At 33.3% G+C, this 26,165-nt stretch overlaps 1 protein-coding gene across 1 annotated transcript in view; it reads left to right on the forward strand.

The window, feature by feature from the left end:
- The window catches only part of LOC129216167 (homeobox protein 2-like), a gene marked incomplete at its 5' end in the record, with an annotated part of 56,950 nt that overhangs the window by 22,199 nt on the left and 8,586 nt on the right, over window positions 1-26,165 (forward strand). Inside the window, 1 exon segment of the mRNA XM_054850338.1 lies at window positions 6,330-6,368. Within this exon segment, the coding sequence (XP_054706313.1) occupies window positions 6,330-6,368 (39 nt within the window).

Consider the following 26,165-nt stretch of genomic DNA (forward strand, 5'->3'; position numbering starts at 1 on the left):
GATCTTTTACATGCCGCATAATCACACGACATGATGATTTTCTGCATCTCGAAAATCCACCGACCGTCATCCCCACAGACATACAAAGCCAGCGCCTAACCATCTCGCCAACAGCCGGTCAAGTAAAATCATCTTTGTAACAAATTTGTGGCCTGTTTTGCATCCATCAGTTTCTGGCTTACTGTGCATGTAGCGCGTCAGCGACCATAAGTTCATTATGATTCTTTGCTTCGTATCCTCCCTTCTCACACCCCTTTGATTACCTATATATGCGTATATATGTCTACTATACACGCATATACTCAGGTATGCATGTATATACTCGAGATACAAGTGCATACACGCATATGATGTTTGTTTATACGCGTAGACATGTATACTGTAGGTAATCACGTATACATGATCATGTATACCCGCATACACTCGTGCATATACTTGTAACTATAAAAATAACCGAAATATACAAATATTACGGTTATTTATAACGGTTTTGCATCTATTTTTAACTATGACCACTTTACCCCATACTATGACCACTTTCCCCCACCCCATGGGGTAAAGTGGTCATAAATACATAGGGAAATGAAACTGTTATAAAACTACTTAAATCAATATAATTTTTCCTGAAATTCTATGTATTGTGTTCTTTAATAATGCAATGTAAAATAACAACAAAAAAAGTTGAAGTGTTTAAAGAATTTATTGTATTTAATATCCACCTAAGTTGAAAATCTACGATTTTATGACCACTTTACCCCACCAGACCCTATCTCGAAAAACACATAGGTGATCTTAGGCGATGTTGGTGGAGGGAAGATTCAGACGCTTTTCCTGGTCAATTTTTCGAATTTAAAGTCTTAAACGTGGTTGAAGAATATATTTGGCAACGTTAGAAAAAGCATAGGAATTAAAGGAATTTATCCCAGAATATTCTTGATATTGAAGGTTCAAAAATGCAGTTTAATACCATGTTCGATGATGTTAAGGAATGGAGCTTCTCATGAAACTTTTTTGAAAGTGATGTTCTTAAAAACGCAACTGTATTTTATCTGTGTTGATATGAGGGGAAGGAGTGGGATTCGGAACTCTCCTTTGGAGTTTTCGAAATAGAAGTTCCAAAATACAATTCCATGAGATTTTTGGTGATGTTAGGGAGAGGGTAGGTTTGAGGAAATGTCTCGAAATATTAATGTTAAAAGTAGCATTTTGAGACCATCTTTAGTAACGATGTGGTTCAGAGAATTTCTCCCAGTAATTTTTTGAAACTGAATTAATAAAATAGCAATTTTAGACAGTAATCAAAGATGTTAGGTAAAAGAGGGTTAGGGGTTTCTCCCCCAAAAATTTTAAATTTCACTTCTAAAAACTCAGTTGGCCAACTTTGATAACGTTAGACGAAAAAAACTAGTATGTTGTGGCCATCACGAAACTTTCTTCTATATTTTTCTTTTTTTTCTGATCCCTCCCCATGCTTGACGAGGAAGCAATATTCCCAACAAAAACAAAATTACACATGAAAAAACTTGACGACCATCCCAATGTCTGCATTATTGCAAAAACAAAGCAAAGAGGGTCATTCCATGTCAAGTGATCCAAAATTTGGGAAATTTTTTCCCTCACCCTTTTGTATTTCTTGGAAGTTTGGCTCATCGATTGTACCCTTCAAGGTAATCAAAAGTCCAAATTTTTAGATTTTTATCTCTATTATTTTTTTATTTATAACACTTTGATTTTTCGAAAAACCCTCTTTTTTTCATGGATGTTAGAACATAAAATGGACAATAACTCAGCACCAAATATAGTTAGAAAGATTTGGTAAAAAGCATTTTAAAGTATATTAGTTGCTGTTTAATTGGATATGCAACATGACTAATTTCAGAAAATTTTTAGTTTTTAAAAAATGAAATTTAAATTTTAAATTTAAATTTCTCAGAAAAGATATAATGAATTTTTTTTTTTTAAATTTCAAACATTTGTGTGTATTTTATCTTTATTTGTGCAAAGTTTCAATTTGGGATCTCAATGGGATCATATTTTTATGAATTTTTAAATAAAATTTGACTTATGAAATAATGACATTTTTCAGATTCTAACTAGTTAAATATGGGGTTTTCTTACTGGGGATGGTCTAGTAAGTAGTAATTGATCATGATTATGCTTGAAATGAGCTGACATGAATTTGTAGATTGGTAAGCCCCCCCCCCCACCACTTTTAATTTTTTTTTCAAAACATTTTGAAAATTAAAATAAATAAATAAATAAATAAAAACAAAATAAATAGTAAACTTATTGAAAGTTGGTAAATAATCTTCTTTAAAGCAAGAAAAAGCCCTCCCCCCCCCCCACCAGCACCACCACTTTTTTTTTTTTTTTTTCAAAACTATTTTCAAAACGCAAAAAATAAATAAATTGATAAAATAAAACAAAATGAATAAAAAGCATATAAAAAGCTGGTAAATGTTCTTCTTTAAAGCAAGACGAAGTACATTCCCCCCCCCCTCCCACACATACGATTAGCACTATAATAGTATCACGCCTCACCTGACGCTTTTTTTTTCGGACAAAGTGTTTCTTTTTCAATCCGAACTTCACAAAATTTACTTGATTAATTCACTATCTGATAAGGAAAGTTATGATTCATTTCATCCCCTACCTCTGCGCCAACTTTCAATTTTGGAGGGAGGAAAAAAATAGTTTGTCCCAAGATCATAGCAAAATAGGAGAGTTTCCCCCCATTTTGTTTCATTCTTTTCACACTAAACTAAAAATCAATCTAAGTATCAGATCATATGTATCTCCGCATAAAACTGTCTTTCTGCAACATTTGGAGTGCGGCGGTCTTCTTCTCTTTAATGCTAGTTTTCTTTTTAGTTTCAGTTGTAAAGGAGAGCAATGCAGCGAGATCTATGTATGCATATATTAAAAGCAGTTATAGATCAAACAAATTTTGCTAGTTTGAGCATAACCATCCATGTTGTTAAGCTTCATTCCAGATTGCTCTTCCCCCTCCCATTATCGTCCCACTTTTCGAAAGAAAAAAAAACTGCAAATGAGTGGTTCTATTTGTCTGTTAAAGTTTTTCTGACTTTTAGTTTTTATGACCCCCCCCCCCTTTATAAGCCTTAGTCACTGCTGATGTTTAGCAGCGTGCATCCCAGTTTATTAAGATCATAACTCTTACGTTTTTTAATACAGTTTTGAAAAAAAAAAAAAAAGATAAAACGTGGTTGTATGGCAGGGGGGGGCACCAATCTACAAATTCATGTCAGCTCATTTCAGGCATAGTCATGATCAATTACTACTTACTAGACCATCTTTAGTAAGAGAACCCTATATTTAACTAGTTAGAATCTGAAAAATGTCATTATTACATAAGTCAAATTTTGTTTAAAAATTCAAAAAAATGATCCCATTGAGATCCCAACTTGAAACTTTGAAAAAATGAAGATAAAATACACACAAATTTTTGAGAATTTTTAAAAAAAAAAATTCATTTTATCTTTTCTGAGAAATTTAAATTTAAAATTTTAATTTCATTTTTTAAAAATTAAAAGTTTTCTGAAATTAGTCATGTTGCATATCCAATTAAACAGCAACTAATGTACTTTAAAATGCTTTTTACCAAATCTTTCTATCTATATTTGGTGCTGAGTTATTGTCCATTTTTGTTCAAACATCCATGAAAAAAAGAGGGTTTTTCGAAAAATCAAAGTGTCATAAATAAAAAAATAATAGAGATAAAAATCTAAAAATTTGGACTTTTGATTACCTCGAAGGGTACAATCGATGAGCCAAATTTAAAAGAAATACAAAAGGGTGAGGGAAAAAACTTTGGATCACTTGACATGGAATGACCCAAGAGCGAAAATTGAAAAGTTATTTTAAAAGCCTTGCTTGAATTAAATACAAATATTTTATTTGTTAACAAACATAAGATGGCAACAGTTAAAAATTTTAAATCATTGAAATAATATTTCCGATCATTTCCATACAATTTAAATCACGAGAAATAAGCAGACGGTAATCTATTACGATTTATCTTTCTTATTGTTGCACTAATAAAGCTATTTTTATTCGCTAAAAAATAATGATAATAAAAATAAATCAGCACCTCTTGGCGCGATTGGCGCCAAAATTGAACCAAAGCCTGTTTACATATGGATTCACATATATTCCAAATTTCAACCAGAACGTAGCATTACTTTTTGAGATAGGGCACTCACAATAGAAAAAAAAGAACGGGCGATTGCGCTACCCCCTTATTAGCTGTTGACACCAAAATAAAATCAGCTTTTATACCCACTAAGGGATACTTGCCGATAAATTTTTCTTTCATTCCGTTCATTATTTCTTGAGATACAGCAGTCACAATTGACGACAAAAAACGTTCTATAGCTCAACCCCCGTTTGAGTTATTGACACCATAATTGAATCAGCACCTGTTCCTGTTACTGGCAACATATGGACCAAATTTTGTTTGATTCCGCTAGTTACTTCCTGAGGAATAGCAAGCACGCGTAACTCAAAAAACGTCCCATTTCTCCACCCCAATTGGAGGAATTCGCGCCAAAAACCAATGGGCACAAGTTCACATAGGGGCACATATGTGTACCAAGTTTCGTTCGATTTCATGCGGTAGTTTTTGCTGTAGAGTGGCCACAAAAAACTGGTCACACACAGACGTGACACACATACACACACACATACACACATACACACACACATACACACACATACACACATACACACACACATACACACACACATACACACACACATACACACACACACACATACAGACATTTTCCAAAAATAGTCGAAATGGACTCAGCACACCTCAAAACGTTCGAATCCGTCAAAATTCGAAAATTTGCACGAATCCAATACTTTCTTCTATATATTAGATATAGAAGAAAGTAAAAATGGAATTACGAGCATTTCCCCAAAATTTTTAGAACTTGAAGTTCTGAAAATGCAACTTTAGACCGTCTTTTAGCGATATTAGACAGAGGCGAAGTTCAAAGGCTTTCCCCTGAAATATTTTGAAAATTAAAATCCTACTACAGGCTCTATTTCACAACGATTGGGGAAGGGGTAGGGTTTGGAGCCCTATCAAAGAAATTATTTGAAATTGGAAGTCCTAAAAAGGCGATTTTAGGTCGCCTCTGATGACGTTAGGTGGAAGGATGGAGTTCGAAATTCTCCTCCGGAAATTTTTAGAAATTGAGAATCTTAAAACGCAATTTCAGAGTATCTTTGTTTCGTTATAGAAAAGGAGATTTGGGGACTCCCCCCCCCCCTGAATATGAACTTTTTAAATGTAAAAATATAGTTGGAGCATTAGTGACAAAAGGTAGGGCATTGCTCTCTAATGCCACCCCCAGGCTACTGCCCTGGAACCGTGCAGTGAACATACATTGATTGGGATTGTAAATTTAAAACCATCTCTTGAATCCCCCAAATTCTCCCCTCATATTTGACTCATAGTTTCATAAGGCGTTCAAATTTCTCAAAAATGTCACAACTCTCATCGACCCTCGCTTAAACAAAAAGAAACTTGTCTTCACATAAAGCACTCCTCTAGTAAAAGCACTCGCCACTCCCTCTAAAAAAATGACACACACAAATTATTGAGAGGGGGGGGGGACGATCATCATTCCGTAAAATTTGGGTTTCATTCGACAAATTGAGATTTTCAGCTCTGTCGATAATTTAAGTTCGAGGCGCTTCTCAATCTAATCACCATTTTTTTTTTAATGGATGTGCCTTGTAATGGATGTGCGTAAGTCCAAAAGATTTGGTTTTTCGTTGATTAGTGCATTGTATGTAGAAGCCTATTCCGCATCGAGCCAATCGAACGAAATTCTTTTTAAAAAAATCCTTTTTCCTTTTTTTTTGCAGGGTTAAGAGAGCTCGCGTCCCATCCTTTGCATGCCCCAGAGAAAAGTTTTCCCTGTCTTCTGTAAAACTACCATAAAATTTGACTTGCGTCCTTCTGGCTCTGAGGTATACAGATTTCTTGGCCATTTCGATTCTATTCCATTTGTAGATACAAGAAACCCAACGAGTAGGGTGTTATCGCAATTTTTGATTGGTAAAAACCTAATTTTAATTCAAGGCGTCAAAATTCTTTTCTTTTTTTTTTAATTTGGTGTCATCTATTAATTTACAGACAAACACTATTTGACAAGTTTCATGATTGTCGGTAAGTTTTTTAGAGCGGTATAATTTTTCTCTGTAGTCAATATAGACAGACAGACACATATAGATATATAGATATAATGTGTGTGTGTTTGTATACATAAATTTGATAAATTTTCTTGTTTCAGAGAGATGTGCCTTTTCAAAAAGCTATTGATAATATGGAAGTAAGTACTTTGCATATATACTTTTTTAGGTTTTAGTGTTTAGTTCTAAATATATTTTCAACTAGAAAGTCGCCCGCCGAGGTATGATGGGGGAAAATTGCTACTACGTTTGTACGAAGCCATTGCCTTTTTGGTGATATTTTGAAAGTTGAAATTGTAACCCTAACTCTCTCCAGTGGATTAACCCTAAAATCCAATAGGTAGCGTTCATTGTTGACCATTTCTTCATTCCCCTGAAATGACACAGACTTAACAGTAAAATAATAAAGTTACGGGATCGAGTTCAGCCTTGTCACTATAAAGCCTTTACCTGCATGTTAAACCTTAACAAAACATATTATCAAATTATCATGCAGTGTTGCGAGTTTCATTATTGAAACACGCGGGTTATTTGATCATCGGCAATTTTTTATATGAGGATAACGTGGGAGAATGCTTCATAGAAAATTAATGGAGAATAATACTCTCCTATTAGCGGTAGTTTCTGAAGTTTTATTGGTTATTTCGCAAAGACGCCAACCATCGTGCCAACCTAGTTGCTTAAAATATCACAAGGATATCAATAGGCGCGAGATCTGTTGTAATGATCATTTATTATTATTATTATTATTTTTTTTTTTTTTTTGCAAAACACAGAGTTTGATCATTAGTAATCCTTTATTGACTACCGCAATATTTTAAGCTTTGCAGTATTGATTTTTTACTTGTTTACAACTTATTGTTTTATTAATAATTAGGTACTAATTTGTATTCACTACCTAAAATAGGATTTTATTATCGATGTTAAAGTTTCATTCGACTGATAACCTTGTTTGATATAATTTTTTAGCTCGTTCGGCGATTTCGAGGTGGTCAGTGGAGTGTCATCCTCATATATATATATATATATATATATATATATATATATATATATATATATATATATATATATATATATATATATATATATATATATATATATATATATATATATATATATATATATATATATGAGTCTAAAGCCCCTATATACACGAGCCGACGCAGTTCAGCCATTTTGAATCGGAACGCATGTTAAAGTAGTTGTCTTTTCTGGCAACTAATCGCGTTTGGTGATTTTTCACTGCTAGCAAACATAAGCGGCACGTGAGAAGTTTATTAAATAAAATGTTATCTTTAGCCAAATTGGAAAATCCGAAACTTTGCTGTGGTAACCCTAGCTCCGCAACAATGAAAAATCCGATCCAAAATGGCTAAACTTAAGCTGATGCGTCGGCCTGTATATATAGCGGCTCTTTAGTAGCCAAAATCACTGGCTCTGTAAGACTCTGTACGTCACCAGCAGTGAAACTCACGATAAACCGGATTACTTAGGTCCGTCTAGAGCCGCTATATATACAGGCCGACGCATCAGCTTAAGTTCAGCCATTTTGGACCGGATTTCTCATTGTTGCAGAGTTAGGGTCACTACCATAGACTAATAATAAAAGTAGAACGAGCTTTCCCAGACTTGCTGATGAAAAAATTGGTTCATGGATACATCATGTGACTGGCTTGGCGAAAACTTTGTCAGCATGGTTGCTAGATGGCAACATTATCTATAGTTTGGTACTCGACATGTATTTTAAGTCGTAATGTGTTTTGATTATAATTTTTTTCCAGGTGCAGAGATTGAACTGACTTTTTTTTTTTAAGTTATGCATTATTTTGACATTAGTAATTAATTTCTGATCACAGTTTTCAGTAACTTTTATTTCATTTGGAACTGGTACGTCAGCGTTGGCGTGAACGAAATGGAGTAAACGTTTTGCGTTAACGCAAAAATGTACTAATCGGTATCTTAAATTGAAGTAGTAGGTAAAAATCTTACCGTTTGCCGATTCTTTTTGGGCGCTTGCATCTTTAATTGCTTAGAGAATTATTGAAATTGACTAAAGAAAATGCACAATACTAGTATCTAAACGAAAAACTCACTATTTTAACAAAATATTTACAACTTAGAATAACAAATTTACAAATCGGACTCCATAAAAGATCATTCTTCCGTGTTCCATCAATTCTATTCATTTTATTTCTCGCGGGCGTTGATCGTCTGCTACGATTAGCGTCCTCTGTTGCTAGGATATCTACCAGTCACATGGTTTGGTTTATGAGAGCAAAAGGATTGCCATAGCTCGGTCTATTCTTATTATTAGTCTATGGTCACCGCAGCAAAATTTCGGGTTTTTGCCAAATTTTCCAAAAATAGTATTTTATTTAATAAACAATCCACGTGCCGCTAATAATGGTTCGCAGTGAAAAATTACCAAACCCGATAACTTGCCAGAAAATACAACCACTCAAACACGTGCTCCGATCCAAAATGGCTGTTTTTAAGCTGATGCGTCACGTCAGCTCGTATATATAGGGGTCTTACGTCCGTCATTCCTTACCTTAGCATGGCATTATTTCATTGCTGGAGCAACTACAATACGGTAGTTTTATTTTCAAAAGATATTATCCCTGAAAACTAATAGATGCGTTTATTTCCGCCCTTATATCCTTTTCATCTTATCGATGGCCAGACTGTATGAATAGATTCCTATTTCGCACTAAGACATAACAAGATAATTTTGTAAAAAAGAAAAAACAAACCTTGTATTTTTTAACCTGTTTTATAAGAGCGCGAGTTCCAACCTTCGTATGCAATAAAAAAAAGTTTTTACGCTCTCCTGAAATGTAGTGAAAATGTGACTTACCTTTGTTTGGCTTTTGAGGTACAGATATTTATTGGAACACTTCAAACTTGGAGGTCAATCTCTCTGATGAAAAGACAATTTGCCTCCGTCATACCATAACGGGTTGTTAGTAAAACTGAAACTTTGCAAAAAAATAACGTTCATCATACAATTCAACGCTTTCTCACATCATCGCTAGAGTAAGAAATTTTTAACTTTTTTTGCCTGCTCAAATTCTGATTTGGGGACGTACAGACTGCTTGGGTTTATAAATAGATCTATTTCAAACAAACCTAAGAAGGTTCTTCTGCCTTTATATAGGAGTTTAGTAAGATCCCATTTTTGAAGTATGTTGTGCAGTTTTGGTCGCCTTATCTGAGGAAAGATATTTGTGCATTGGAAAGGGTTCAAAGAAGGGTAACTAGACTAGTTAAGGGACTTTCAGATTTACGTTATGATACCAGACTTAATATGTATAGCCTGGAGCAAAGGAGAGTCAGAGGGGACATGATTCAGTTTTTTAAATTTATCAAAATGAATGATGTTAATGGATTAATATTTTTGCACCGGAAAGCAGGACGAGGGCGGGTCATTGTTTTAAGCTCTTCAAATCTCAGGCTAACCTGGAACTGAAGAAAAACTACTACTGTAGTAGGGTTGTAGGCACTTGGAACAGTTTACCGGAAGAGGTGATAATGAGCAAGGGGGTGGATAGCTTTAAGAGGACCATTGATCTTTATTGGGGACTAATAAATTGACTAGGACCAGCCTAACTGGGCCAAGAGCCTGTTGCTGGTCGTCACATTTGTATCTGTTTTTGTGTTGTATTTGTAACATTCAGAAACTCTGTTTCGTTGCATAAGATGAGTTTGAAACGTCTAATCCCAACAAAACATAAATGTGAAAAAGAAGCCAAGTTCGATCGAAATGAGGTTCGGGGTAGACGGTGTCACCGACAAAAAAAAGTTCAGATCTAAACGGTTACCAAGTTCTATAGCAGTTCCACATAGATGTTGGATTTTCCCATGTTCTTCAATTCATTTAGAAAACAATTTTTTACTTTTTTTGATAATGGATTTTAAACTTGCGGCAAGTTTTAGTCATCGTTATTATTATTATTTTTTTTTTAACTTGCCAAGTTTTAAACATGTTATCTTTTTTGGTTCTTAGTTGTACTTTTACGGAAGACTGTGTAACTAACGTAACTATAGAATGCATACATAAAAAAAAACTTTTTGTAATTAAGAGCCATTGTCTGTAAGAATCAGGCAGTTTAGGGCATTTGTGATTGTTGACATTTTCGATTTTCTTTATTTTCACATATGTTGTTCCTTATCATGAATGCAATGTAAATCCACAATATGAGTTTTGTCTGACTTACCGTTTTTGAGAAATGAAATTTTTAAATTTAGGGGGCGTGGCACATTTTTGCGCACTTTTCAAAATCGTAGATTTTAAAATTCATGTTGCTTTAAGTGCCCTTACAATGACATGGATTTTTAAATTTCATATTATTATGTGGTCATGTTAGATACTATTACAGCTGTCAAATCGGTGTCACTACGAGGGCGACGCCCGCAAAGTCCGTTTAAAAATGACCGAAAATGAAATTTTTTACTATATTCAAGCCCAATTTTCTCAAAGCGCCTTCATGATAACACCAACATTTTTACATCAATTTCTAGCTACACTTGCATACATCAAAAATATGTAATAAAATTGGTGTCACTTATAGGGGCACCAGAAGATATTGGAACTTTATTTGATAAATTTCACAAAAACGCAAATGTTTCAACTCTAACTACCATTCTCGCCCTCATAGCAGAGATCTGAAACTAATTAAGTTTGATAACCAACATGTTCGTCTAACATTTCAATTAAAAAAATCGGTGTCACTCCTATTACTTTCGGAAATATAATCGTTCGAAATTAGTATGATATGGCGCTATTTAAAGAAAGACATTTCAAATTCGAATGGCTTTTTGCACCATTTGTTTTAAACTTTATTATAAAATTACAGTAGTGACGCCTAAAATAATGCGTTTCTAATGTTTTTTTATAAAAAAAACTTTATAAAAAGCATTAGAAACACAGTAAATCGATATAGATACAGATGGATTGTGTAATGGGCATTATAGGCTAAAATAGTCATACTAATCTTCACATTTTTACAACTTTACTAATTTTTTGTCTGTTATTTATATTAAGAATGCAACTATTCATTTTTATCTAAATTAAATAAACATAAAGTCTTATATAGTTATGAACATAATGTATTATATAGCGAGCATTCAGAATCTGAAATATAATACGAGGATGACGTAGATTAAAACAAAGAAAATAGAAAGCATCAAATCAATCAGTTTCAGAAAAACGGTCCTCTCTTATTGAAATCTGGTAATTTTGTAGCACTAAAGCTTGGGAAAACATGGTATCCCGGAGAAATAGTAGAAGTTGACCATTTGCACTTAAAGGTCAAATGCATGGCAAGAAGGGTTGGAATAAATAAATTTGTTTTTCCGGAAAACAAGGCGATTATATTGGTATGATAATCTAGCTATATCAAAACGAGTATTTTCTGTTCAAGATAAAGACGCCCTTACTGCCCATAGCTGTTTATGTTAAAAGTTACACTTCTTTGTAACAAAACAAAAACTATTTGGACGTAAAAAGATTAAAATTAAAAAAAAAAATAAACAAATAAAATAAATTTTAAAAAAATAAATAAATAAATAGAAAAAAACCCGCCACAACATGCTAATTTCGAATGATTATATTTCCTAAAGTAGTAGGAGTGAAACCAATTTTATTAGGTCTAATGTTAGACAAACATGTTGGTCATCAAATTTAATTAGTTTCAGATCTCTGCTATGAGGGGACTAGTTGTAGTTAGATTGGCAAATAGTCAACTTCTACTTTTTCTCCGGGATACCATGTTTTCCCAAGCTTTAGTGCTACAAAATTACCAGATTTCAGTAAGAGATGACAGTCTTTCTGAAGCTGGTCAATTTGAATTTTTATGTCTTCTTTGTCTACGTCATCCTCAAATTTTGTTTCAGATTCTGAATATTGCTATGTAATGCATTATGTTCATAACTATGCAACTCATTAAGTTTATTTAGTTTAGGTAAAAATAAATAGTTGCATTTTTAATATAAATAACAGATAAAAATTAGTATGATTGAAAAAAATATGAATATTACTATGACATTTTTAGCCTATAATGCACATTACACAATACGTCCATCCGTACCTATATCGATTTACTGTGTTTCTAATGCTTTTTAAAAAGCTTTTTTACAAAAAGTATTAGAAACACATTATTTTAGGTGTCACTACTGTAATTTTATAATAAAGTTTAAAACAAACGGTGCAAAAAGTCATTCGAATTTGAAAAGTCTTTCTTTAAATAACGCCATAACATACTAATTTCGAATGATTATGTTTCTGAAAGTAATAGGAGTGACACCCATTTTTTTAGTTGAAATATTAGACAGACATGTTGGTTATCAAACTTAATTAGTTTCAGATCTCTGCTATGAGGGCGAGAGTGGTGATTAGATTTTAAACATTCGCGTTTTTGTGAAATTTATCAAATAAAAGTTCCAATATCTTCTGACGCTCTTATAGTGACACCAATTGTATTACATATTTTTGATGTATGCAAGTGTAGCTAGAAATGGATGCAAAAAAGTTGGTGTCATCATGAAGGCGCTTTAAGAAAATTGGCCTTGAATATAGTAAAAATTTCATTTTCGGTCATTTTTAAACGGACTTTGTGAGCGTCGCCCTCGTAGTGACACCGATTTGACAGCTGTAATAGTATCTAACATGACCACATAATGGTATAGAATTTAAAAACCCATGTCATTATAAGGACGCTTGAAGCAACAAGAACTTTAAAATCTGTAAATTTGAAAAACACGCAAAAATGTGCCACGCCCCCTAAATTTAAAAATTTAATTTCCCATAAACGGTAAGGCAGACAAAGCTCATATTTTGGATTTTCATTACACTCATGATAAGGAACAACATATGCAAAAATAAAGAAAATTAAAAATGTCAATAATCACAACCTGCCTGATCCTTACAGACAATGGCTCTTAATCTCTTGCACTTTCATTACTTTTACACTTTTTAGGAACTTTTTTACGTTGCATTATAGTTCTTTCTTTACTTTTTGTTTCTACTTTAGTGTAAGAAATTGAATGGCTCAATTTGAATGTGCCAAAACAAAAGGAAATTTGAGATTGACTAAGAGTTAAAAATTTAAAGATGAATGTAATTCAAAAAAAAAAAAAAAACTGCGTCTGGCGATGGGCCCTTCAGGCCCTTTTCATTTCAATGCAGGCAAGTTGAATTCAAAAGATGTTTCCGCAATCGGAATTGCGACAGCATCTTAGCACGTTTGTAGTGAGATAGCATGTTCTTCATCGTCTAGTTTTCGTCGAAGCATGACAAACTTAAGGTATAAACCAACCTAAAGTAAGGAGGAAGTCGGGAAAGTATAAACCAACTCCCTAATTTCGTATATTAATTTGACTCCATTATACTATAAAAAATCAATCAAACTTTATTAACATCACACATAACGTTGTTACAACTCAAGAAGTCGTCGCTCCATTAAATTAAAAATCTATCGAACACTATCTCGTGCTTCTTTTGCTTTTCAACAATGAGGTATTGCCATTCGGTAGTTTGTGTAAAATAAAATTTATAAAAATATATTTAATAATTGAAATACATTACAAATATGGATGAGGTTTATATACTATTAGAGCATCACCGTACTAGAGTCAATGTCTGTTAACTGGCAACGATACATTTGATGACGTAAGAGCAGATCGGCCAGTTTACCTTTAAAATTTCTCTTCAGTCCAACGAAAATCTTTTTGGTCCATAAATGTGTTGCCCAACTTCACAAAGGAAGTTACTTTTTCGTTTCCAAAGGAGAGCAAAAAATATAATTTTTGCCCTGGATCTATACGAAGTGATTCATTGGATGCTAGATTTAGGAAATATTGCTAATTAGCTGAATCATAATAACATAAGACAACTTTGAATCCTATTCATAAATGTGGTTGCAGCAGACTGTAAATGAGTCTTATTTCTCCATAAGAGTTATGTGGCATTGTGAATGTTTATTTTTATGATGAATTGCCAGTGAGATGCACATAAGGAATCTGTCTCATCTTATTGAAGTTTTACCTCAAGTACAAGTACATAATGATGACAAAAAATGTGATTCTGTGTTACCTGTTATATTAAAGTTAACTGGACATTGCATTTTCTACATTAAAATTTCAAGTGTGATGTTGGCTCAAGAAAAACTGACCGTCGATAGAAAATTATCTTTGGTTGCGTTCGACGAACCTCACCGGTTAACCGGTAAGTAACCAGTTACTAACCGCGGCGTTCTATGATCAACCGGTTACCGCAGCGGTTACCATTCTAAGCAGTTCATTGGTTGATTGGAGCAAGTGATCATTAACTGTCACGTGATTAACTAACCGGTCGCTCTCGGTCGTGCTCGTCGAACGCACTCTTTGAATTCCTCGTATCATTAAATAAAAATCAAAGTTAATGCCAACAAAAGTATAGCTACCTGCTTTTTTACAAGAACAACTGAGCTCCCTCCTATTAAACTGCATCTTTATACCGACCCGATTGATTGGTCTCAGCGGGCGAAATATTTAGGCATAACGTTCGACCGTAATTTAACCTGGCGACCTCACATTGAAGAGGTACGCAAGAAGTACCTCACTTCCAAAAAACCACTAAATTGTCTCCTGCACAAAAAAAGCGTTTTATCAACGGATAATAAACTGCTCATTTATAAGTCCTGCCTAAGACCCATTATTACCTATGGAGCGCCCATATGGGCGACTTCTGCAATCTCTAACTTTAACAGAGTTGAGAACTTGCAGAGAGTGATGGTTCGAGCGGCGTGCGACCCTCCCTGGTACGTCCGTACGGACAAGCTGGTGGAAGAGGTTGGCATCCCGACGCTCCACACCTTTTGCAAAAAGCTCGCCAAGAGATTTCACTACAACATCCCCCGTGTTGGCAATCCACTACTTAACATCCTTCCAAATTACGATCCATTGGATCCGGCAAATTCTCGCAGGCCTCGCGCTCTGCTAGCTTAGTTTCAATTTCGAAACGGGGTGAGTGAATCCCTTATCGGGTTCATACCTCGTTTCGACTCTAGTTATTGTGCTACACTCTGGCTGGGAGCATGCTCCTATCTATTTTCATTTCACTATTTTCTTTTTAAATTTCTTATCAACATTTTATCATTGTCTTAATTTTATTTTATTTTTATTCATTCAAATAGCCTAGAAATCCCCCACGGGGAAAAAAAAGTACAAAACTTTAAAAAAATATGTAGGAAGCGAAAAAAAATAATACTTAAACTTATTTAAATAAAGAAGAACTTTAGTTGAAATTACTTTGAAGAGCCTTCGGCTAACCATTATGGTACTCCCGTTAGAGGAAGCCACATCTCTCGTACATCCACGCAACCATCTTCTGCGCCAAAATAAAGCCATGGCCCCAACCGGGGAACTATCAACATACCACACCAGAGGATAAGGGGCAGGGCCCCAGGTGCCTCAAGCAACGAACTTATATTTCCGTGGCATTAAATAAAAAAAATCCTGACAGAGAGGGATAAATTACCTTTATCCCGCATGAAATGTAGTAGTTTTGTTACAGCATTAGATATTTAAAAGTTGCTACCTTATCCACTTGGGTAAGTATTTTTCAAGTGTTTATGTAGGACTAAAAACTTGCCAATCGGCAATGTTATCACTCAATGAGTAGATTTTTGATTTGTTTCCCTAGCCAACAGTCTTTGAACTAATTTAATTTTATGGTATTGTAAATAAGAGAAAGTTTTAGCTAATGAAACCTGTTGTTGTATTTTGAAAAGTCGTTGCTACGTCTAATAAGTCTTAGAAACGGAAGTTTCTGACATTGAAGAAACAGTGTTAAGATTTGTTTAATTTAGTTGGCGATTTATTTCATAAGAACCGTTCACGGTTTTCATTTAGCTTGTTTTATATTTGGCGAACAATTTTCTTTTTAATAGCTTAATTCAATCATTAGGCTAAATAGTTTTTTTTTTTTTTGACGCAACATTTAGTCTTATGTAATGATTCGTTGTATCATAAGTCCATTAATAAACAAAATAATGCATGGTATCGCCAAAAAAAAGTAATTTCATTGTAAGTTTAATCAAACTTGGCAACAGTAAATTAAATGAAAAATAATCGCCAAGATGAAAAATATGCCTTTTGAAACTGTACTGCTACACTAATACCTGTAATACCTTTACGAGATATATTTTATGTATAAATATGTATTTAGTATACTTATAATTTTGAAATTTGAAGATTTTCCATTTTCCTCTTAATAAAATAAGAAATGTTTGCTTTTGATTTAATTGCTTGTACATTCAAACTTTTTATTTTAAAGAAGTAAATCTTTTTACCTTTCTTGAAAAGTTAAGTGTTCATAATGCCTTCCTTATTAAAAGAAAGGTCATTTTCAGGGCCAAATATTTTATTCTATGTTGAAGGTGAAGACGTGAAAAGCAATACTGTGTCAAATGGCTCCAGTGTTGCCAGATGGTCAAATCCAGATTTCCCCAATTCCCTTCCAATTTTTCCCCAAAAAGCGATGTTTTCAACCAAAATTCCCCAAATTCAAAAATTATTTTTCCACTAATATTTTCAGAAAATGAATCGACTTCCTCTAATATTTTTGTCTCTTGAAAAATTATTTTTTCCCTGAATAGCCAAATTTTCTTATAAAATTCCCCAACTTTTTTTTTTCTTACCATTTTCGCTTTTTTTTTTTTTTTTTGTGGTCTTCTTTATCTTTATCTTTCTTTATCTGTACTAATAATAAAGCTGAAAGTCTCTCTGTCTGGATATCTCTCTGTTGCATGTAGCTGCTGCTGTTTGTAGCGTGGGGGTGTGCGCCTTTAAGCGATTTTTCGAAAATTTCATTTTGTTCTTTTTCTATTCCAATTTTAAGAACATTTTCCCGAGCAAAATTATCATAGGATGGACGAGTAAATTGCCAAGTAATCATAACGTGGAACCGTAACGTGGGCAAGCCATTTGGCGAGAAATTCATCATGCATTATTTGTAAATATACAGGGGAACCAAAAGACCTTTTAATTTTCTACTACGGGCAAAGCCATGCGGGTGCCACTAGTCATAAATACAAGCGCCTGACTGAAGTATAAGAAATAGCCAAATGTTTTTTTTTCTACTTGCATTTACTACTCTGTTTCTGTATGTACATTTAAACTATGATTTTTGTATATATTTATCCAAGAACATTCTTCATCACACTTATTTTTACCCGTTTCACGTATCAACTAGTTACTCAAGCAGAACATTAATGCGAATTCCGTAGCATTATATTCCACATAATGCGAAATGAGAATGCCATAAAGTTGAGCAAAGCTAAACCAACGCTGTTTGATACAAACAATGTAACCACTACTTCTTGACGCGAATCTAAATACGAAAAAAAATTCTTTTTTCCTTGAGGTTTTTTTCCCCTGTTTTCCCTAAGAAAAAAAATTTTCCCCAAAGAATTCCCCTCAAAACCCATTTCCCCAAAATTTCCCCAGAGAGCACCAGGTTTCCCCAAAATGGGGAAATTTCCCCCAATCTGGCAACACTGAATGGCTCACTATAACAAAAACATACCGCCTTTATACGTTGCATCATTAATTAATATTAAAAGTTCCATAGAAATGTAAAACTCGAAAAAGAGGAGCAAACATGAACGATATTTTCTTGTTTCGCCAAGGTAGAAAATAAACATGTTGCCAAGTAAAGTGACGCACCTATAATAAAAAAGTCTTTTTGGCGGATGATTATTGATGGATTTTTTAATGTTGGTTTGCTTAAGTTTCAGGATTATTTTAGTCAACTTTTTCATGTTATTTAATGAATTAGTTTTTATTTGGCGTATTTAAAAGCTTAATTTAATTGTTTGGTGGATATTTTTTCATTGTAGTGGAGAATTTAGTCTCATTTTATTGATTGTTTTGTTAAAAATTTAAAAAAAAAAAACGTACATAAATTCGCCAAAGTAGTTTCTACAGTGGCTCCCAAAAGTGTTCGTACACCTACGACTTTCAATGAAATAGACTCTTATCCATTGGTTCGAATTAATATTGCGGAATAGGTATTTTATTATAAGATCTATGATCTATTTTTAACAAAACCACATGAAAATTTTTAATAAAACATTAAAACATATTATTTTTTAAATCAAAAACCAAAACGTGCCGGAAATTTTGTCTCACAAAAGTCTTCGTACACTTTGAAAAAATGTCAAAAAATTTAATCTAATTTTTTACTAAGTTATTATTTAGTAGAATATCATGCAGTAACAACAACAGCTTTTAAACGTCTGGGAATATATTTTATTGTTTTTTCTTTCTTTTTTTTGTGCAATTTCTGAGTAAGTGTTCAGTCGCACCACGAGTCTTACTGTTTCTAATTCGCTTTCCGTTTCAATGGTGTATTTTCGTAATCTAGCCACCAGATATCTCCAAATATATTCCATTAAGTTTAAATCTGGCGATTGAGGAGATATGTCTAAGCTTAAGGACAAATTTTGAGGCACCAAACGCGAACGTGTGCTTCTTATCGTTATCTCGATAAAAAACAAAGTTGTTTCCGATTACCAAATTTTTGGCTAATAGTTTGAAATTGTTTTTTGAAGTATTTAAAGGAACATCATAATTCATTATTTCTCCAAAAAATTTCAAATTTCCAAGTCCTTATGTTGAGATGCACCCTCACACAAGAACACCTTCACCGTCCTGATTAACTGATCCAACTAAGTTCTTAAGATTAAATTCCTCAGTTTTTTCTTCCATTTACAATTATACAACAATTTAACCCAAAATATTGAACTTATTTTCAGTAAGACGTAGTTCCAAAACGTTTTGAGCTTATTTATCATTGATTTTACTACGGAAAGCGTAAGCTTACCGTTTTTCGCACGAACAAGAAAATTTCTACGGGAATAGGTCCCATTTAATACAGCTAATCATAAACCTTGGCGAACAATTTTAGGTAAAAATTAAACGTAAAATGTTTCATTCAATTCTGCAGAAACTTTTTCAGTTCTGAAATGTGTATTTTTCATGTTTTTTTCAACTGTAAACCTCCAATCACGCTTTGTTAACTTTGCCATTTGACCTTTTCTTACCTTGTTTTCGATCCGATTCTTGTCTTTAAAGCATTTTATCAAGCACTTCACTATAGAATGGTGTAAATTAACCAATTTAGAGACATTTCAAACCAATTTACGGCTACACTGTTAAAAAAATTTCCTGAAAATAACGGATAAAGTACCGGCAGCAAAGTTGCCGTAAATATTACGTTTCCGTTAAATTATTTTCCGTGAATTAACAGAAGTTCCATTTCTCATTTCTCCGTTTAGTTCTGTTCTTCCGTTTATAAATTTTCCGTGATTTAACGAAAATTCCATTTCTCTTCTTTCCGTTGATCTATTTTTCCGTTTTTAAATTTTTCGTTCATCTATTTTTCCGTTTTTTAAATTTTCTGTATCTTTACAGAACTTTCGGTTCTTGATTTTTCGTTGCGCTATTTTTTCGTTTCTCATTTTTACATATTTTACTGAAATTTCACTCTCGTTTTTATATCCTATGTTTAAAATAATATATATTATAAAAATAGTTAACCATTCAAAAACTATTATTTTTTTAATTTGTATTTATTACTTAAATATATTTTAAGTGAAATTTTTGCTTGATAACTTACCTTTCAAGCATCTATCTTGAAATTTGCACCTTCAGATGAATAAAAATAATCGAAAAGTACCAGCAAGGAAATTAGTGGATTTGAATATAACACCAATTTTTGATGCTGATTACTGCTCGATATTTTCTTCCACATCTCCTCGTACATATTCTGGCATGGCATGGAAAAGCATACATGAAAAATAGAATATTTTTTTTGCAGAATGAGTCAAATAAAATACCATTAAAAACCGGTTGACTTTATCTTGGAATAATATACCTGATGGAGGGTACCGCATACCAATTTACTGTGTTTAAAAACAGAATCATTGACATACACGTGAAGAATTTTTTGCTCAGATGATGTATACCCCCCCCCCCCCGGTGATTTCCGCGTTAGAGCAAAAACAGTAACTTTATAATAGTTCTATAAATTCTAAATCAGCTACCATCGGAATTCTATCAAATGCATATTAACAAGAAAAATACATTTGTATATTAACATGTTCAAAGATATTCTACAATACTTACATGTGACCAGCGGTGCTAAGTTTAAGTGTCTCCATTGCGTCTGTACACAAGTAATCCAATAGCCTTTATTTTAAATGGATAACATGAGATTCTAAAACTATTCTCACCGCTAGAACACACAATTGACTAACGAACAGAATTGTTCGAAGTATTGAGCAAAATAATACACCGCAATAATATTCTAATACTGACTCAGTAAAACTCACATCAAATCACCAGGGCGATCAAAACACAGCTGCCTGTCTGAAAATGGCGCAAACATTTTTCCAAACTTACAAAGTCCAAAGGCGTAAAAACAATTTCGACATACGAGTATATTACTTTCCAGGCATGAAATAGCAAGCTATCTATTTTGTCTTCGACATCTGAGTTGTTATTCTAAATAAGCTTTTAATTAAAAAATGTAACAGTGCGATTTAATAAGCACTATCAAAAAGCGATGTTTATCATAACTTGAAGGCTAATCAGAATACTAACAAAGTACAGCACAGCGGCAACCCTAGAAATGGAAAAATTCTGTTTTCGTTACTTCCTTTCGTGATATTTCTGTTTTTGGAAGGAAAAAATACGTTTTGAAGCATTACGGAAATATTCTGTTAAAATCAGTCAGAAAACTACCTGAACTTTCAGGTTTTTTTTAACAGTGTACTGTGAGGGAAAAAAATCAAATTTCGAATCGTGTTTGTTGTTTTCTAAGCATACCTGCCATTTTAAAATAATAAGCAGAATATTAGGGAATAAATACACAAAAAATCAAAGGCAAATGACTTTATAGTATCATTACAATGCAAAAATAATAAAAAAACCGCATATGATAATTTTAATCATGAGTTTATTCGAAAATATCTCAGTGTACGATGACTTTTGTGACGTATCTTTTCTCTGTCTCTTCGTTTTTCGACAAATTTCAAAAATAAAATCTGGCAATATTTTGAAATAAACTACTGGGTTTCATTCAGAATGGCATAGGAATGGTGTGAAAAAAAAATTGGACTTCATATTCGAATTCAGTTTTGCGTTATTTTGGTTTTGCTACAAAATTTCAAGGTGTACGAACACTTTTGGGAGCCACTGTATGTAATTTAGGCTAAAAACTGAAGCAAAGAATAACATCAAAAGTTCTCGCCAAGTTAAAAATTGTGTCAAAGAAAATCACTCATAATTTACAAAAATTTGTTCTTTTTCTTTCTTTCTTACTTTTTTTTTTTTTTTTTGTAATTTTGGGAAAATATCGCTTACTACGGATTTTGAATCCAACTTTGATTTTCTGTTTTGAAATATCAAATACTTGGAGATTAAAAGAAGCGGTGATATGAAAAATTTAACATGTAACAGAATTTCCGTAACACAGTAGTATGGCTGATGATCGGCCGATGCATGATGACGTCATTTTTCAGTTCACAGGCATTGACTCTAGTGCGGTGATGATTAGAGATGCCAACGACGCACAGTGGTTCAAGGGCGGAAAAAATAGCCAGTTTTAAGTTTTAAGATAAGAAATATTTCATGCCGTAATTACTTAGCCCTTGAGTTGTAGTAACTTACTCCATAAGAGTTTTTTGAGAAAAAAATTCGTTTTTACAAAAATAAGCCAAGATTGTTGAACAATTATGTTTTTACTTTTTTCGGACGTACGCCTTATATTTCAGTTTTAATTCATTCGTTTAATAAGGAGGACTAAAATTTAATAAAAGTCATTTCTGATTGGTTTTTCACACTTATAGGATGCATATTACATCGTAGTTAAAAATAAAAAATTCATGAAAATTGAGAACTACCTGAAATAAAAAAACATTATTTTCTAAAAAATATATTGAAAAATATTGTGGTATATACTTTTATCGGCGGCTTCCGGTGGGCTAAAATTTACATATATCAATAGTTTAATCTTCCCTGTAAATAAACAACAACATTTTAGCTGCGACCACCTGCGACTGCAGTCGTGGCAGATGTTTTGTTAGATTTTCGCTATTTACAAACACCAATATTGTAAGCTAAAAATAAACTGTAACATTATGACGGGGCTAAATTGCTTTTTTATCAAAGAAATTGGTCATCAAACTTGACATGCTCCAGACTAACGTATGTCACAGTTTCACTACTTTGCAGGAGAGCCTAAAAACGTTTGTTTACTGTTTCCGAAAGTTAGGGATTTTGAAACATTCATCAATAAATATTAAAGATTTTTTTAAACAGATTTACGTTGTTATGGCTTAATACGGAGCATTATTCTATATGCAATGAAGCAGTAACCTGAAAATAACAATTTTCGGACCCGTTTTGTATGGCTTTAAAAAAGATATATATGAGAAAGGAATTTTTAAAACTCATACAGAATTCTATGTAAAAAGTTAAATAACCATTCTGTTCATAATACAATGAAATTAGAAAATCATCAAACGTTTGAAATTTCTGATTTCCTTTTCGAAATCATTCTAGTATAAAGCTGTTCTCAGTTTTAGTAAAGTCAGAACAAACAACGTAAGTAGAAGCACAAATTTGGCTTCTACTTACGTTGTTTGTTCTGACTTTACTATTCAGCACAAAGGTATTTATTTATCTTATTACTGTTCTCAGTTTGTCAACATTGCCAGAAAATATTGTTCCAGGTTAAATAACCCTTGTAAATAAATCTTCGTGTGGCATACAACTGATTTAATTTATATTTTTCCCTAAACCCAGAAATGAATTTGAACTCAGTGTCCTGAATCAAACATAAAATACATAAAATACGGGAAAACGTCAATTCAAATAAATAAAATTTAAAATAAAACATAAAATATGGGAAAACGTAAAATATGGGAATTGTATAGAAAGCAAAAATCAGAAAAGGAAACAAAAATAATAATAAAGATTGCTACGATAACGCTTATAAAAGTTAAAAACGCGATATTTTACGAAAAGAACATTATTGTACATACCAATTTAGCTCATTCTAACACATTAAGTTACGAATCCGGGCGTTTAAGTTGAAAATAGTCAGTAATAATGAGTCATTGAATCCAAAATAAATACAACATCTTCCAGTATTGAAATACTTTGCAAAGTTTTTGCCTGGTCTTTATGATAAAGAAAATAGTTTTTCACTATTAGTAAGCTCTTAAATGCAGTATGGAAAGCAGAGACGAGTTGTGTTTCCTCGTCTTGTTCATCTTTATTGGCGGCCGAATGGTCCACAGGGTCGGCTACCGGATGGAGCAGTAGTATTTCTGTTTTCATGGATTAACTTTCAACAGATTGGATTATGTTTAAATATGCACAAAAGGAAACACGTTGCGAAATTTTAAAACATTTTTTTTCCTTTCTTTTTAACTGCCAAGGGAAAACGTAAAATGTGGGAAATTCATAAATAACAAACTTTCCATCCGGGTTAAATTAATATTATTAGTACACGGAAAAACTGGGACCTGATGATAAAAATCCTAAAACGCGGGGAAAACGTTGATTCGGGGGACGTAAAATCGGGGTTTCGCAGTGAATTCGATCAGCCCGCACCCGCAGGAAGATAAATATTACCATACAATAATTTTAACAATTTTCCACAGCATTTTTTGAGAGTACTCAAAGTTATTGAATTTTTTCCGCTTTTTAGCCGTTTTGAACCACTGTGTGACGTGGGAACATTGAAAAAGGAACCGAAACGTCAGTAGCGGTCAAGTGAGGATAATAAGCAATATTCGGATTGGTAAAAAATAATAATAATGATGATTTGAGTTCTGAAATTTTGAATTCAAATTATGTTTTTCGCAATAACGAGCTGCGACAGGACCCTACTTATTGGAGATATTTTTTCTAGAAACGGCCCACCTGTCCGCGCAAGCCTGCCCCTCCTCTTGGGCGGTTACGTGTGTATGTGTAGGCTCGTGTGTGTGCGTAGACCAGTGTGTATGGACATTGGCTTGAGTGTAAAGGCACGCGTGTGTGTATATGCGTATGAGCATGCGTGTGTGTGGACACAAACACATACACACATACAAACACATATACACACGCATACATACAGACACCTACACATACACACAAAAACACACACACACATACACACAACTACCACACATGGACGCCACCGACCAGGAGAAGCCGCGCCTGCCGAGGACGGTGAGATTGAAAAAGGAACCAGACGCTAAGGACGGTCAAGTGAAAACAATTAGCAATCGTGATTGCCTCAAAAAAATTGCTTTTCCTAATTGAATAACATCAATTTTGGGCTAATTCAATCCTAATTATCCCTCTTTTAAAAAGTTAACTTTATACAAGGTGATAGCTTCACTAAATTCTAGTATTCTACCAATACTCTAATTATCGTCATAAGAAACTCCGTAGTACTTTTCAACGAAATATTATTCTTCAAGGTTTATTGATTCATCGGACGAATAGTGTTGCATACCTTGATTTAAAATGTTTGTTATATGCCTTGTTTGAAAAAAAAAAAAAAAATCTGAATTTTGACATCTTGAATTCAAATTATGTTTTTCGCAATCACGAGTTGTGTATGTAGGCGTGTGTGTGTTTGTGTGTGGGGGGTATGTGTGTTTGTGTGTATGGGGTATGTGTTTGTGCCTGTGTGCAGGCATGAATGTGTGGTAGTTGTGTGTATGTGTGTGTGTGTTTTTGTGTGTATGTGTAGGTGTCTGTATGTATGCGTGTGTATATGTGTTTGTATGTGTGTATGTGTTTGTGTATGTGTGTAGGTAGGTGTATATGTGTGTATGTGTTTGTGTGTGTTTATATGTGCATGTGTGTGTGTGTGTGTATGCGCGTGTGTGTAGGACATGGATGAAACCTGGAGACGGCTTTCGCTATAGGAGCAGCATCGTGAGGAGCCGGTCGACGGTGATGGTGCGGAGGGTGGCGGTGGGAAAATAAAATGATAGCACGCCAAAAACAGTCAAATAAAAGCAATAAGCAATCGTGATTGCTCAAAAAAAAAAAAAAAAAAAATCAAACATTTTTGCAGAATGCATTTTAGTTCCAGGTATCACCGCAAATGTTTAAATTTGTAAATCATCATTTATGCATTTTCTGTAATATGCTACAGCAGCGTTTATTGCCACGGTATGTTTCCCCCAACGAGCTGACATTTCTTCATTTTACTAATCAACGGAGATATTTTCTAAAATATATAAACGTTCTCCTTTGTTAAGATTCTTTCTATTTTCGTAATTCGTTAGCTTGTATTTTCATGTTGAATGCATATTCAGCAGAGTACTCATTTTGCTTTACTCACTTTTCTTTTTAAAAACCAATGATTCATCTTTAAATTGGAAGTATTTGTTTTTAAACAAGACCTTTAAAAAAAACCTTTTTTTAAGTAGACAGAAGTTCCATAATTACAATGTAGAACCTCTAGAACATTTCTGGAGGAATTTTTCACCCTAAATATTTTTAATCCATGTAGAATGTGTACTTATTTAAAATTGTTATCGAAAAGGTATATTAAATTAAACTAGTGTTCGCACTGTGGTCGAAATTAGACCATATTCATAAATGAATATTTGAGAAAACTTGTATGAATTTAACTATTTCCAACATTTTTATTTCTACTCCTACTCAAGTTTACTGCATATCTAGAAACATAGAATTTTCATATGTGCGCACAGTACCAAACAGTAATAATTTATTTCAATTTTGCTTTTTGTCTGTTATTCTCAAAATAAATGGATGAAAGGGGATATTTAGGTGATGGGGTCGTTTCTGAAATTTTAGAAGTATTTTTTTCTGAAAGAGCAAGCTTTTAAACATAGGTTTGAATCATTTTTTAAAATAAT

Source organism: Uloborus diversus, chromosome 2, assembly GCF_026930045.1.
Source record: "Uloborus diversus isolate 005 chromosome 2, Udiv.v.3.1, whole genome shotgun sequence".
Taxonomy (NCBI): domain Eukaryota; kingdom Metazoa; phylum Arthropoda; class Arachnida; order Araneae; family Uloboridae; genus Uloborus; species Uloborus diversus.